The sequence below is a fragment of the Salmo salar genome, chromosome 03 (assembly GCF_965601325.2).
Source record: "Salmo salar chromosome 03, fSalSal1, whole genome shotgun sequence".
In the NCBI taxonomy this organism is placed as follows: domain Eukaryota; kingdom Metazoa; phylum Chordata; class Actinopteri; order Salmoniformes; family Salmonidae; genus Salmo; species Salmo salar.
In genome coordinates this window covers 23,702,594-23,717,585 of record NC_138293.1, presented here as the reverse complement: position 1 = coordinate 23,717,585, position 14,992 = coordinate 23,702,594, and the positions used below count along the sequence as shown (strand labels likewise).

At 42.5% G+C, this 14,992-nt stretch overlaps 1 protein-coding gene across 2 annotated transcripts; it reads right to left on the bottom strand.

The window, feature by feature from the left end:
* Positions 1–377: 377 nt before the first annotated feature.
* On the bottom strand, positions 378–9,899 carry LOC106599443 (armadillo repeat-containing protein 1). 2 transcript variants are annotated; one of them, XM_014190678.3, is made up of 8 exons: positions 9,622–9,899; positions 6,973–7,050; positions 6,261–6,460; positions 5,001–5,092; positions 2,017–2,203; positions 1,680–1,796; positions 1,108–1,182; positions 378–830 (listed from the first exon to the last, which is right to left on the bottom strand). In XM_014190678.3, exons 3-8 carry the CDS (start codon positions 6,420–6,422, stop codon positions 639–641), a joined length of 825 nt encoding a protein of 274 aa, XP_014046153.1. In that variant the 5' UTR covers positions 6,423–6,460; positions 6,973–7,050; positions 9,622–9,899; the 3' UTR covers positions 378–638. The 2 variants fall into 2 exon arrangements, with proteins under 2 accessions (XP_014046153.1, XP_014046154.1); XM_014190679.3 differs by lacking the exon at positions 6,973–7,050 and having other exon boundaries at positions 9,622–9,866.
* Between the last annotated feature and the right edge of the window lie 5,093 nt (positions 9,900–14,992).

The following is a 14,992-nucleotide window of genomic DNA, read 5'->3' as shown; positions in this document are numbered from 1 at the left end:
AAGTTGGCATTGGAATTTAAAGAGTACCCACACGAGTTGATACAGTGTCTGCATCAGTAACATTTGGTATATTAAAGTAAGGAGCCTTACAGGCAGTCATGCAAGGGTATCCATGTAAACAGAATGAAATGAAAGGCACGATAACTGGACACATGCTGATTACTGCATATTCTACAATACCCATTGAGAAAAGAGGGAAGGAGGTCTGTTATTGTTCAAAGGTCGGTCAAAAAGACCCATAATGATTTCAGATCCTTCTAACTACAGGAACTTCATTTTGTGGCAATGTTTCTGATGGATCAAGTCCTATTAATGATGCCACAATAAAGCTCCTCACAATAAGACATTTTGGTTTTCAAATACATGGACCCGTTTACATTTGCAGAAAGAATAGTCTAGCTCTCAATCAAAACCCAAAAGATAAGAAATAAGAATCCATTCCGGAAGCCGGTCCTCTCCCTCAATGGCTTGGTGATTCTGTATGGTGCCAGGTGGGAGTGTGTGTAAGATTGTGGGTGCGTGCATGTGTGTACTGCATACTGTTGGAATCGTTTGTTGTTACACATTGCCTTTGGCAGTCCAGCGCTTTGGCAGCTGGGAGCCTGATTCTGTCTGAAGAGGTGTAAGTGGTCTGGGAGTCACCAGTAGAAAGAGCGGGACAGAAAGTTAGCAGCAGTGCCTAGCCAGCCTGCTCCGTCCTGCCCTGTGCCCACGCGGGTCACAGCCTTGTCTGGCTCCTGGGATGGGCTCTCCTCCTCTGGAAGATAGTCTGGAAGATCCACATTCTGCTTCACTGCTACTGAACCATCCTCTGGGAATGGGATGATTATCTATACAGCAAAAGGAAGTGCTCAATTCAATGTGCACCACAAGGTAGATGATATTCCTGGCATACAAGGTCAGGGACCATGGTATTTGAATTTAGATTCTGATTAGATACCAAACTTATTTTTGTAAGCTTTGTCCTTGAGATAAGATCATTCCTTAATATTTGTAAAGACCTTCTCTGGGAATCAAATTGACAGACTAGAAAATAACAGCGATTCAACCAAGGCTCTGTTAAGACAACAGAAACATAAAACTGGAAATTAATTCAGAAAGACAAACCTCATTTCCATCCTCTCCCCTGACCACCTGTTGAGCTTTCATTACTTCAGTTGATGCGATGGCAGAACCCAGAGCCTACAGAGGAAACAGATATTTGATTTAACAACAACACACATAAGCCATGATTCCCTCCACAGCATGTGTTACAGGGCCGCAGGTTGTTTAACTCACCTTAATCTCTTGTGGACATACGTTTAACATCCATTCAAGGACTCTGGGGTTTTATGAATAATGAGGAACAATTGTTCAAGTGTGCAGATTTTTCAAGGCTGGTTATTTGGACAAATCAAGATTTCACAGGGTGTGCACCTACACCTGGCATCTTTCAACTTTGGGAAGGGGAGGGGACTTTTGCCCCATACACGTGCCCGAGACTTGCAGAGAGAGTTGAGTTGAGCTACCAAAGAGGATCCATCCAGGTTCTGCCACTCAGTGTTATATCTCATGTCTCCCCCATCTAATCAAGCAGCTGCAAGATATTGGTTCTGGGTTGCCGAGATTAGACTCACCTCTGCCCTCCTCCATCACCTCCCCAGAATATGATGTAATAGGACAGACAGAATGTGACTAACCTCTGCCTTCAGGTCTGAGCGGATTCTGATGATGCACCTCTTAACGGCCATCTGGAATGTGAAGCTGATGACACCTTGGATCTTCAACAGGGCCTCTTCACAAAGGCTCCTCCGGCTCTGGAGGAGATGAATGGGAATAACTGTATAAACTCAGCTTACATCAGGTAGTGGACTACCAGAACTGTCACCTTAGCTAATAACTATAGCATAATGTATTACAGAACCCATAATTCTTTGTGTAACATATCAGGTTTATCTTAGTAAAGAAGTTACTGGAGCTAGTATGGTGTGCCGTCTCCTTATCAATATACTTATTGATCAGTATAGGGGCACTCACAGAGTCATCCAGGCCATCTATGTGGAGGACCACTGTTTTGGCCTGCTTGTTGGTGGAGCCCAGGAAGAACTGGGCCTTGCGTCTGCAGGAGGGCTCCCTTGGCTTGTCTGCATCCGCACTGTTAGAGGCCTGGAGGAGTTCATAGATTTCTGAGGCCAGCAGTTTGGTCTCTCCCGGGGTGGTTGTCCTAAGGGGGAAAGGGATGGAAGATTTTAGTCATCATCTCAAAATAGCTCTTAAAGGCCCAATGCAGCCGTTTTTATCTCAATATCAACTAATTTCTGGGTAACAATTAAGTACCCTACTGTGAATGTTTTCTTTTTTTTTTTTTTAAGTCAAAATAAATTGCTCTTTGCATGGAAGTGATTTAAGTAACAATTTTCCTAGGACTGTCAGTGGTTTGAGTGGGGAAAACTAAAAACATAGCTGTTATGATATAAACATATGTTATTCCTGTATTATACTTATGCTAAAATGTTTATTTTATTCTACTGAGCCATTTACTTTGTTGGTATTTTTATCTTTTTTTATTTCTTATTGTTTTTGCATTGTCAGAAGGAACCAGCCAGTTTTAAAATGTTTAAACCTTCAGACAATTGAGACATAGATTGTGCCTTTGAACACGGTATAGTAGTAGGTGCCAGTGTAACAGTTTCGCTTCCGTCCCTCTCCTCACCCCTACATGGGCTCGAACCAGGGACCCTCTGCATCCATCGACAACAGCCACCCTCGAAGCATCGTTACCCATCGCTCCACAAAAGCCGCGGCCCTTGCAGAGCAAGGGGAACAACTACTTCAAGGTCTCAGAGCGAGTGACGTCACCGATTGAAACGCTATTAGCGCGCTCCCCGGAAACTTGCTAGCCATTTCACATCGGTTACACCAGGCGCACCAGTTTGAGTGTGTCAAGAACTGCAAGGCTGCTGGGTTTTTCCATGCTCAGCAGTTTCCTGTTTGTATCAAGAATGGTCCACCACCAAAAGGACATCCAGCCAACTTGACACAACTGTGGGAAGCATTGGAGTCAACATGGGCCAGCATCCCTGTGGAACGATTGACACCTTGTAGAGTCCATGCCCTGACGAATTGAGGCTGTTCTGAGGGCAAAAGGGGTGCAACTCAATATTAGGAAGGTGTTCCTAATGTTTTGTACAACCAGTGAACAGTACAGCAAGTTATGATAGTCAATTGAAACAATTGCAAACTTCAGCGAACTCATTTAACAACAGAGTTTTAAAACTGTCCTATTGGCACCAGGGAATCCAGCTGGAATTTATTTTGTAAAGTATTCCATAACTGTGATGTGTTAAAACTAAAGGCGGATTTACCAAACTTTGTGGAGACAGCGGGAACTTAAGAGTTATCAAACCCATTTGCAAGGTTGGTTATCTCATATTTTTTATATTTCAACAGGGAAGTGAGGTATGTTGGAAGCTTGTGGAGCAGAGCTTTGTAAACAATAAGGGAGTAATGAAGTGATCTATGGGACTTTAGTGAGGTCCAGACGGCTAATAAAACGTATTGGCAGAGAGGTTTGGAACTCTTTCTTATTCGTCAATCAACTAATTTACCTCCTAGTGATGTCACCAGGCCGGCCAAATCTCCATCCCACCAAAACAGGCTGAAATTTCAACCTCAGTGTGGAAATATACACTGAACAATAATATAAACGCAACATGTAAAGTTTGTATAATGAGCTGAAATTAAAGATGCCAGAAATGTTCCATACACACGAAAAGGTTGTTTCTCTCAAATTGTGCACAAATTTGTCTACATCCCTGTTAGTGAGCATGTCTCCATTGCCAAGATAATCCAGCCACCTGCGAGGTGTGGCATATCAAGAAGCTGATTAAACAGCGCGATCATTACACAGGTGCACCATGTGATGGGGATAATAAAAGGCCACTCTAAAATGTGCAGTTTTGTCACACAACAGTCTCAAGTTGAGGGAGCGTGCAATTGGCATGCTGATTGCAGAAACGTCCAACAGAGCTGTTGCCAGAGAATTTCATGTTAATTTCTCTACCATAAACCACCTCCAATGTTGTTTTAGAGAATTTGGCAGTACGTCCAACTGGCCTCAATCACAGACCACGTGTAACCACGCCAGCCCAGGACCTTCACGTCCGGCTTCTTCACCTGCAGGATCGTCTGAGACCAGCCACCCGGAGATTTGTTGAAACTGTGGGTTTGCACAAACTGTCAGAAACAGTCTCAGAGAAGCTCATCTGCGTGCTTGTTGTCCTCAACAGGGTCTTGACCGGACAGAGTTGTAACCGACTTCAGTGGGAAAATGCTCACCTTCAATGGCCACTGGCATGCTGGAGAAGTGTGCTGCTCACGGATCAATCCCGGTTTCAACTGTACCGGGCAGATGGCAGATGCCGGTCGTTTGGGCGAGCGGTTTGCTGATGTTAACGTTGTGAACAGAGTGCCCCATGGTGGCAGTGGGGTTATGATATGGGCAGGCATAAGCTATGGACAATGAACACACTTGCATTTTATCGATGGCAATTGGAGTGCGATGGCAATTTGATCTGTACACAATTCCTGAAAGTTGAAAATGTCCCAGTTCTTCCATACTCACCAGACATGTCACCCATTGAGCATGTTTGGGATGCTCTGGATTGACGTGTACAACAGCAGGTTCCAGTTTCCGCCAATATCCAGAAATTTCTCACAGCCATTGAAGATTGAGACAACATTCCACAATCAACGACCTGATCAACTCTATGCGAAGGAGATGTCTCATGCTGCATGAGGCAAATGGTGGTCACACCAGATACTAACTGGTTTTCTGATCCACTCCCCTACCTATTTTTTAAGGTATCTGTGACCAACAGATGCATATCTGTATTCCCAGTCATGTGAAATCCATAGATTAGGGCCTAATTTATTTATTCTATTTGATAATGATATCAACAGAGAAGATGAGTGAGACAAGACCATCATGACTTGGGCTTCCACAAGGGCCATATACTCACTTTTGCATGACATTCTGAAGACTTAACAGCATCCCAAGCTCTCCCCTCATTTTCTCCTTGTTTTGATGGCATTCTGCGAGGTAGCGCACAGCCTGAAGGGGACACAACCACAATTTAGGAACATAAATGTATTCATCCCACAGCAAAATTACATTTCCACATCCGAGGTTAAGGAGCATGGTATTTGAATTAAGATTAGGATTAGAGACAGACAAGTCACTTCAGTAACCATTGACCAGCTCGGCCCGACTGTCTGCAGTGCCCTACTAGTTTTTCAGGCACATTTTTTCACAAGAAGTACTGCACCAAATAGTTTAGCTAGATGTAAAATTGCACGACTAAGACCTCCCTGGCAAAAATGTCAAAGTTAATGATAGATTTCTTGATCTTAGATTAATTCAGACTATTTTGAGGAAGTCTTACTATGTTGTTGCAACGGTGGATCAAGAGGGACAGTAATATTGCAGCTTTTTTCTAGTTATTCAAGTGAAAGTCTTTAGGGAGTACGCCTAGCCGAGATCTGCTAGTAGGAAACCAAATGTATGTACCGTAATTTCCGGACAATTGAGCGCACCCGGACTAAGCCGCACCCACTGAAATTAAAAATTATTATTCTTTTGAACATAAGTAAGCCGCACATGTCTATAAGCCGCAACACCTCAGCCGTCTGCTCTCTGTGTGTTGACCCAGTCTTCAAGCTCATTTTCTAGTTCGGGCCATCTGCTTTTCTTCCCTCTGAAAGCTTTAGTTGTATTTTTGCACTGAGTCAATTCCTCACGCTGCTGTTTCCAACGTCTTATCATCGACTCATTAAGACCAAGCTCCCGTGCAGCAGCTCTATTTCCTTTTCCAACAGCCAGATCAATCGCCTTCAACTTGAAAGCTACATCATATGCATTTCTCCGCGTCTTTGCCATGATGAGGGTGATAAAATGACTACCGCAATCAGAATGATGGGAAGTTTGAGAGCGCTCGATTTAATCTAAACAGTAAGCAAAAAAGTTGTTTGACCTTAACCCGTTCGGCAATTTCATTGGTGTAATGAAAGCTTCATGCCGCCAAAAAACTGAGCACGTCACAGAATGTGTTTTTTTGGAGAAAATAAAAATTGAAAGCGGGAAAAATCCATATATTAGCCGCGTCATTGATTAAGCCGCGAGGTTCAAAGCGTGGGAAAAAAGTTGCGGCTTATAGTCCGGAAATTACGGTATGTATGCAGACACTTTTAGAACGCAATGCATCCGCTACTTGGGGCCTTACCAGGAGTGCTGAGTAGACAACCTGGGGGTTGGGATGGTCCAGAAAAAGGATGAGTCCCGGTAAGCAACCTTGGTCCTGAACGATGGCTCTTCTGTTCATGGGATCTGCAGCAAGATCCCTCAGCTGGTTCACCACAGCCAAAGCGTCTGGCTCCCCACTCATGATGCTGCCTCTTACAGACCCATGCAAGACTGAATCGACTGAGGGAGAGGAGAAGAGATGGAGGGGCTGACATCAGGAAACATGTCATCTGCTGCTGTTAAATGTCTTAGCTAACTCAATACTCTAGTTACTGTAACCCTAGTATGGAGCTAGATAGCTACATTCCCCAGAACAACAGCGTATGCCTTACTGCAATATAAATAATGTGTGTTTAGTAGACATACAGTGTCTTCAGAAAGTATTCTCACCCCTTGACTTTTTCCACATTTTGTTGTGTTACAACCTGAATTTGAAATGGCTTAACTTGAGATTTAGTGTCACTGATCTACACACAATACCCCATAATGTCAAAGTGGAATTATGTTTTTAGAAATGTTTACAAATTAAAAGCTGAAATTTCTTGAGTGGCAAGCCTAAATAAGTTCAGGAGTAAAAATGTGCTTCACAAGTTACATAATAAGTTTCATGGACCCACTCCGTATGCAATAATAGTGTTTAACATAGTTTTTTTTATGACTACCCCATCTCTGTACCTAAGACATGCAATTACCTGTAAGCCGAGAAGTGAATTTCAAGCACAGATTCAACCAAAGAACAGGGAGGTTTTCCAATGATTTGCAAAGGGCACCTATTGGTAGATGGGTAAAAAAAAAGCAGACATTGAATATCCCTTTGAGCATAGTGCAGTTATTAATTACACTTTGGATGGTGTATTAATACACCCAGTCACAAAAAAATACTGCTGCCCTTCTTAATTCAGTTGATGGAGAGGAATGAAATCATTCAGGGATTTAAAACAGAGTTTAATGGATGCGATAGGCGATTACTGAGGATGGATCAACAACATTCCACAATACTAGCATGAATGACAGAGTGAAAAGAATAAAGCCTGTACATAAAAAAAATATTCCAAAACACGCATCCTGTTTGCAATAAGGCACTAAAATAAAACTGCTAATAATGTGGCAAAGAAATTAACTTTTTGTTTGGAATACAAAGCGGGGCAAATCTAGCACAACATATCACTGATTGTATCACTAAAATATTTTCAAGCATGGTGGTGGCTGCATCATGTTGGGCATGCTTGCCATCAGCAAGGACTAGGGAGTTTTTTAGGATAAAAAGTGACGAACTTGATTAAGTCTGCTTTCCAACAGAAACTGGGAGACAAATTCACCTTTCAGCAGGACAATTACCTAAAACACAATGCCAAAGATACACTGGAGTTGCTTACCAAGATGACATTGAATGTTCCTAAGTGGCCTTGTTACAGTTTTTACTTAAATCGGCTTGAAAATCTATGTCAAGACTTAAACATGGGTGTCTATCAATGATGAACAAACAACTTAACAGAGCTTGAATCTTTTTTTTTTTAAGAATATTGAGCAAATATTGTACAATCCAGGTGTGGTCTTAAAGACTTTACGTTACCCAGAAAGACACAGCTGTAATCACTGCCAAAGGTGATTCTAACTCAGGGGGTTGAATAAGATATATTAGTGTTTTATTTTCCATGAATAAAAAAATAAAACATCTGAATTTTGTGTAGATCATTGACAAAATGAAATCAATTTTATTCCAACTTTAAAGTCAAGGGGTGTAAATACTTTCTGAAGGCACTGTACCGAGGTTAACTGTTACTGCCAGGATCAAAGTTAGACAATAAGAGCTCTTGGTAGCTAGCTATCTACCTAGCTCTCGACAACTAGGTGGCATTCTGCCTACAGCTTTCAGCCATTAGTTCTCCTTCTTTGATGAGGTTTAACAGCTTCCAATAAATGTTGCATTGCTGCCACCTACTAGACTGGAGTATAACTCCCTTATACTTTGCTTAATTTTTTCTCTCAAAAGAAAAAAAATGAAAATACAACACATACCCTACCCTACCCTACCATTGGGCCTTCTCTGTAGCTCAGTTGGTAGAGCATGGTGTTTGCAACACCAGGGTTGTGGGTTCGATTCCCACGGGGGGCCAGCACAGAAAAAAAAAATGTATGAAATGTATGCATTCACTAGTGTAAGTCGCTCTGGATAAGAGCGTCTGCTAAATGACTAAAATGTAAAAAAATGTATCTAACACTACACTCACAAAAACAAAACACCATACTATGCTATTTAAAATGTATTTAGTCCTACTTCAGGCCAACAGCCTGAAAGGATGGGACACCACCACTTAAGTCTCGCATACCAAATACCTCTCTGCAGCTGCCACCACAACCTCTATTTTCTGCAACTTTACGTTCCATCCCTGCTGTGAAGTTGATAACTATTACTATAAAATGCCAAAAATCCAATCTTACTGAAATATATCACTTGTTGGTTTATCCCTCTGTACTGGTACAGATCTACTACTCACACCACCTCCTCTCAGGATCCCTTCCCCTTGGACCCATCGTCCTCTACTTTCTCAGCATATGACAACTTCTGCACTAGCCTAACCCTGGAAACCTCAACCTGCCATTAGTTTCGCCCCCGACTACCTTATGTGAATTACAATCCCGAAGTTATGTTTTAACGTTTAGAAAACGTCAATAACCATTGCTTCGGCACACCATTCTAAACATATGGCCCTTATTTAAAAACAAAACAAAAAAACACTTAAGTAGCAGTTTTGCACAGATCCATACAACCAGATGCCTCCATCTGATTGAACTACCCATCCACTACACTTGACGAGTTAATTAGCACAGGTGGCCCCCTCTTATATAAACAAGCACTGTAACATAGAGACATGGCCGTGTGTGAACACTAACCCTATAAGAAGTGTGTACTAAACCATTTGAAAATAATTTCTCGCTGACATGAAAGATCGTTCCTAATAATAAATGTTAAGATTGAGCATCAGTGCTCCTAACAAAATTCCCCCCGTACAGAAGACGCCTTCGTCCAATGAGTCTTGTTTAACGGAACTGTATGGTTAAGGGCTAGTTAAGTGTTTGGAGGACAGGCGAGTGAGTTTAGTTTATAACATATTGTGGAAAATACAGCTAGCTAACGTTGGTACATTTATTTACCTAGATACTGTTAACTATTGGCTGAGTAACTTAATTGTTACCAAGCTTGTAAGATTATTCACCATTGTTTTGCATGCAATTACAACAGTATTTAGCAAAACAAGGGCTCAAATCATTGAACACAGCGAGCATCTCTAGTTAGCATTGCCAGCTAGCTAACATTTTCTAGCAAAACAGCCGCATACCTTCAAATAAATGGCTCTTCCGACCAGCACAATGTGCACACAGCGTCCAAGAAAGACAGCATGAAGCAAATCCAACGGGTGAAATAACACATGTAGCCAGAAGCTTTTTTTTTTTTTACATGTTATTCCATTACAAAAATCAGGTATTCGGCAAGCCACAAACAGGACTTTTCTTCCTTGGTGAGCAGTGTCGTCAGTAGTTAACGCAACCACACTGTCATAAGCCGTGCCTATTTTTAAAATGTATCTTCTTAAAATCTGATTTTAGAGCTAACATTAACCACACTGTTAACTTTAAATGAAGACCAAAAAGTACATTTTTGCGTTCATATTTTTTTTAGGATATATACATTTTTACGGTATTTTGCCTTTGTGGATGTGTTGTCGAAGCGGCCACTCTCCACTATAAACGTCTCTGATTGGCCGTTGGAGGCGACATGCCATTCAGCTGCATTGTTCTTGAAGTGAAAGAGCCGACGCCCTGTGTTTGATGTCAGATGTTGGGCTTGTTCGAAGCGGATAGTGCAGCCGACATCCGACAGACTAATCTGCAAATCACCTTCCATTATAAATAGTGCATCATTATTATTTGTAGATCAGTCAGTCACATGATACATCTATATGCTCTCATTCAGTACTGTATGGTGCTGCCTGACAAAAATGCATACAGTTACACGTTGTTTAATATTGTGGCTATTGTAATCGGCTCAAGGAAAGCAAGTGGGCTCCGACATCGAATTTTTTTGGGGGGGGTTCCAAGGTTCCTTAAAGGATGTTCAAATCAAAGTTTATTTGTCACGTGCGCCGAATACAACCGGTGTAGTAGACCTTACAGTGAAATGCTTACTACTTACAGGCCCTAACCAACAGTGCAATTTTTAAGTAAAAAAATAGGTATTAGGTAAACAGTAGATAAGTAAAGAAATAAAAGAACAACAGTGAAAAGACTGATAAATAACAGTAGCGAGGCTATATACAGGCACCGATTAGTCGGGCTAATTGAAGTAGTATGGACATGTAGGTATGGTTAAAGTGACTATGCATATATGATAAACAGAGTAGCAGTATCGTAAAAGAGAGGTTGGTGGGTGGCGGGACTAAATTGCAAATGGGTAGCCAATGTGCGGGGGCACCGGGTAGTCGGGCTAATTAAGGTAGTATGTACATGAATGTATAGTTAAAGTGACTATGCAGATATGATCAACAGAGAGTAGCAGCAGCGTAAAAGAGGGGTTGGGGGACACACACAATGCAAATAGTCCGGGTAGCCATTAGATTACCTGTTCAGGAGTCTTATGGCTTGGGGGTAAAAGCTGTTGAGAAGCCTTTTGGTCCTAGACTTGGTGCTCCAGTACCGCTTGCCATGTGGAAGTAGAGAGAACAGTCATGACTGGGGTGGCTGGGGTCTTTGACAAATTTTAGGGCCTTCCTCTGACACCGCCTTGTGTAGAGGTCCTGGATGGCAGGCAGCTTAGCCCCAGTGATGTACTGAGCCATACTGACCCTCTGTAGTGCCTTGCGGTCGGAGGCCGAGCAGTTGCTGTACCAGTCAGTGATGCAACCAGTCAGGATGCTCTCTGTTGCAGCTGTAGAACCTTTTGAGCATCTGAGGACCCATGCCAAATCTTTTTAGTTTCCTGAGGGGGAATAGGCTTTGTTGTGCCCTCTTCACGACTGTCTTGGTGTGTTTGGACCATTCTAGTTTGTTGGCGATGTGGACACCAAGGTACTTGAAGCTCTCAACCTGCTCCACTACAGCCCTGTCGATGAGAATGGGGGCGTGCTCTGTCCTCCTTTTCCTGTAGTCCACAATCATCTCCTTAGTCTTGGTTACGTTGTGGGATAGGTTGTTATTTTGGCACCACCCGGCCAGGTCTCTGACCTCCTCCCTATAGGCTGTCTCGTCGTTGTCGGTGATCAGCCCTACCACTGTTGTGTCGTCTACAAACTTGATGATGGTGTTGGAGTCATGCCTGGCCACGCGGTCGTGAGTGAACAGGGAGTACAGGATGGGACTGAGCATGCACCCCTGAGAGGCTCCAGTGTTGAGGATCAGCGTGGCAGATGTGTTGCTACCTACCCTCACCACCTGGAGGCGGCCCGTCAGGAAGTCCAGGATCCAGTTGCAGAGGGAGGTGTTTAGTCCCAGGATCCTTAGTTTAGTGATGGATGTTGTATCCTTAGCCCCTAGTCTTGCAATTAAATCAGGGGGGCATCACAGATTATCTTTATATTTTGCCTAAAATCGAATATGTTGTCCAAAATCCTACATGGGTGCCATAATAACATTTGATGGCGGGTAAACGATCTGTAAGTAGGAATTGTGTACAGAAGAGGCATTTTTACAGAATTGTGTACAAAACACTATAACTGCTGTTAGTGTACATCAATTTTATTCTGAATCCAATATGGCCAACATGACTACACTAAAACATCTTCTCCTGCATATAAGTAGTCATTGTTCATTTTGTATTGTGTTATTTTGTCTGTCAAAGGGTTTCATAACACTCTTGGTATATCTAGGACCCAGAATGGCACTGCCATGCCTCCCTTGTTTGAATAACCAAAGCCAACTGGTTTTTCAATGCATGTTCATATTTTAATCTCATTCACACACTTACAGAATATCAACAACGGGCAATTACACAAAATATAATAACAAGCCTTTCATGACACAAGTATCAATCAATCAATCAAATGTAATTTATAAAGCCCTTTTTACATCAGCCGATGTCACAAGTGCTGTACAGAAACCCAGCCTAAAACCCCAAACAGCAAGCAATGCAGATGTAGAAGTACGGTGGCTAGGAAAACTCCCTAGAAAGGCCAGAACCTAGGAAGAAACCTAGAGAGGAACCAGGCTATGAGGGGTGGCCAGTCGTCTTCTGGCTGTGCCGGGTGGAGATTATAACAGAACATGGCCAAGATGTTCAAACGATCATAGATGACCAGCAGGGTCATATAATAATAATCACAGTGGTTGTAGAGGGTGCAACAGGTCAGCACCTCAGTAGTAAATGTCAGTTGGCTTTTCAAAGCCGATCATTCAGAGTTAGAGACAGCAGGTGCGGTAGAGAGAGTTTCCTAAACAGCAGGTCTGGGACAAGGTAGCACGTCCAGTGAACAGGTCAGGGTTCCATAGCCGCAGGCAGAACAGTTGTAACTGGAGCAGCAGCATGATCAGGTGGACTGGGGACAGAAAGGAGTCATCAGTACACAGTAGTGTAACCAAGTTACAGGAAAGCAACCGTAATACAAGTCGGCTACTGTAACCAAGATACAGGAAAGCAACTGTAATACAACAGTCAGCTACTCTAGTAGTGTATATGTACAGCCCTCTTTTAATCCACTAAAACTAAGTGTGAAAGGCTGATTTATAGTCTTTGAGGTGACCAGGACATGACCCACTGGGAAAAAACTGGGTAAAATCAATTTTGTTTCCAAAGAATTTCAACCCCAATATTAAATGTGATGACGTTGAATCAACGTGGAAAACTGATTGGATTTTTGAAAAGTAATCAATGTATGGGAATTTCGTCTTTTTTCACCTACATCCAATGACATGGTGACATATTTAGTTGATTTCACATTGAATTCACGTTAGTTGACAACTTAACCAAATATAATCAAAACTAGATGTTGAACTGACATCTGTGCCCAGTGGGAAGTGTGTCCGATCAGGGTAGCCAGTGGTGGTTGTAGTTCTCGGGTTTGACCAGCTTGCACAGCTAACTGGTCATTCTGGGCAAGCTGCAGCAACAAGGGCAGTATCCTTCCTGTATGACTGGGTGGGTATTGGGGCTGTGGGGTGAGCAGTTTCCATTTCTATAGTTCGGTATAGGCAGTTAGTAGATGCAGCTTGCATGCCAATGAGACCCATTGACCAACTGGAATGTTATCACAGCCTTATGCTGGGGATACTCCAGTTGTGGAATGGTTGGTTGTCTGTTTGTGAAGGAAAGTCTTTGAAAGGGCTGTCACAAACATACTTGCTTTTAGATCTTTCCAATGCCTAATGTGTAGTAACCTTTATTTAAATAGGCAAGTCGGTTAAGAACAAATTCTTATTTACAATGACAGCCTATCCCGGCCAAACCCAGATGACACTGAGCCAATTGTGCGCCGCCTTATGGGACTCCCAATCACAGCCGGATGTGATACAGCCTGGATTCAAACCAGGGACTATAGTGATGCCTCTTGCACTGAGATGCAGTGCCTTAGACCACTGTGCCACTCAGGAGCCCTTATTGGCCTGTGGGTGGAGTTTTTTATGTTGAATGTGGCAAAAAGTCCTGCAGGTCACGTCCTACGTATTTCTTTATATTCCTTTGGAAGTCGGGTAGGATTATAATTTGGCCGATATTAACTGTGGGTGGTTGGCATTGATTACAGACTGGAGCACACCCAGCAGGAGATGTGGAGTGACAGAACCTGTGAGGGTGACCTCAGGTTACTTAGAGGTTAGTTAGTGTAGCGAGGTCATAGACTATGACTAAGAAGTGTTGGTTGTGAGAGGCATAGCACAGCTCCACACACATATACACTACCATTCAAAAGTTTGGGGTCACTTAGAAATGTCCTTGTTTTTGAAAGAAAAGCAAATTTTTTGTCCATTAAAATAACATCAAATTGATCAGAAATACAGTATAGACATTGTTACTGTTGTAAATGACTATTGTAGCTGGAAACGGCAGATTTTTCATAGAATATCTACATAGGCGTACAGAGGCCCATTATCAGCAACTATCACTGCTGTGTTCCAATGACACGTTGTGTTAGCTAATCCAAGTTTATCATTTTAAAAGGCTAATTGATCATTAGAAAACCCTTTTGCAATTATGTTATCATAGCTGAAAACTGTTCTTCTGATTAAAGAAGCAATAAAACTAGTCTTCTTAGACTAGTTGACTATCTGGAGCATCAGCATTTGTGGGTTCGATTACAGGCTCATAAAGGCCAGAAACAAATAATAATTTAAACTATTTAATGAAGCTGCCAGTTGAGGACTTGTGAGGCGTCTGTTTCTCAAACTAGCCACTCTAATGTACTTGTCCTCTTGCTCAGTTGTGCACCGGGGCCTCCCACTCTTCTTTCAAAAGTCAGTTTGAGCTGTTCTGTGAAGGGAGTAGTACACAGCGTTGTACGAGATCTTCAGTTTCTTGGCAATTTCTCGCATGGAATAGCCTTCGTTTCTCAGAACAAGAATAGACTGATGAGTTTCAGAAGAAAGTCTTTGTTTCTGGCCATTGTAGTGCTAGGGAGAGAGTGTCCAGGGTTGGATTATTTTTCCTTTCATTGGAGCCTCCCAGTTGCCTCATTGATGCTCAAAGAAGCGTGACATGAAATGCTTGGACTTGCCATGCCAAGCAGT

What these genes read in the sequence shown, in the direction of transcription:
- LOC106599443 (XM_014190678.3), bottom strand. Translation starts at nt 6,422, where the DNA reads ATGAGTGGGGAGCCAGACGCTTTGGCTGTGGTGAACCAGCTGAGGGAT. An exon ending in TAGATGGCCTGGATGACTCT is followed by an intron (nt 1,797 to 2,016) that starts GTGAGTGCCCCT and finishes CATCTCCTCCAG; the next exon opens with AGCCGGAGGAGCCTTTGTGA. An exon ending in GCTCAGACCTGAAGGCAGAG is followed by an intron (nt 1,183 to 1,679) that starts GTTAGTCACATT and finishes TTTCCTCTGTAG; the next exon opens with GCTCTGGGTTCTGCCATCGC.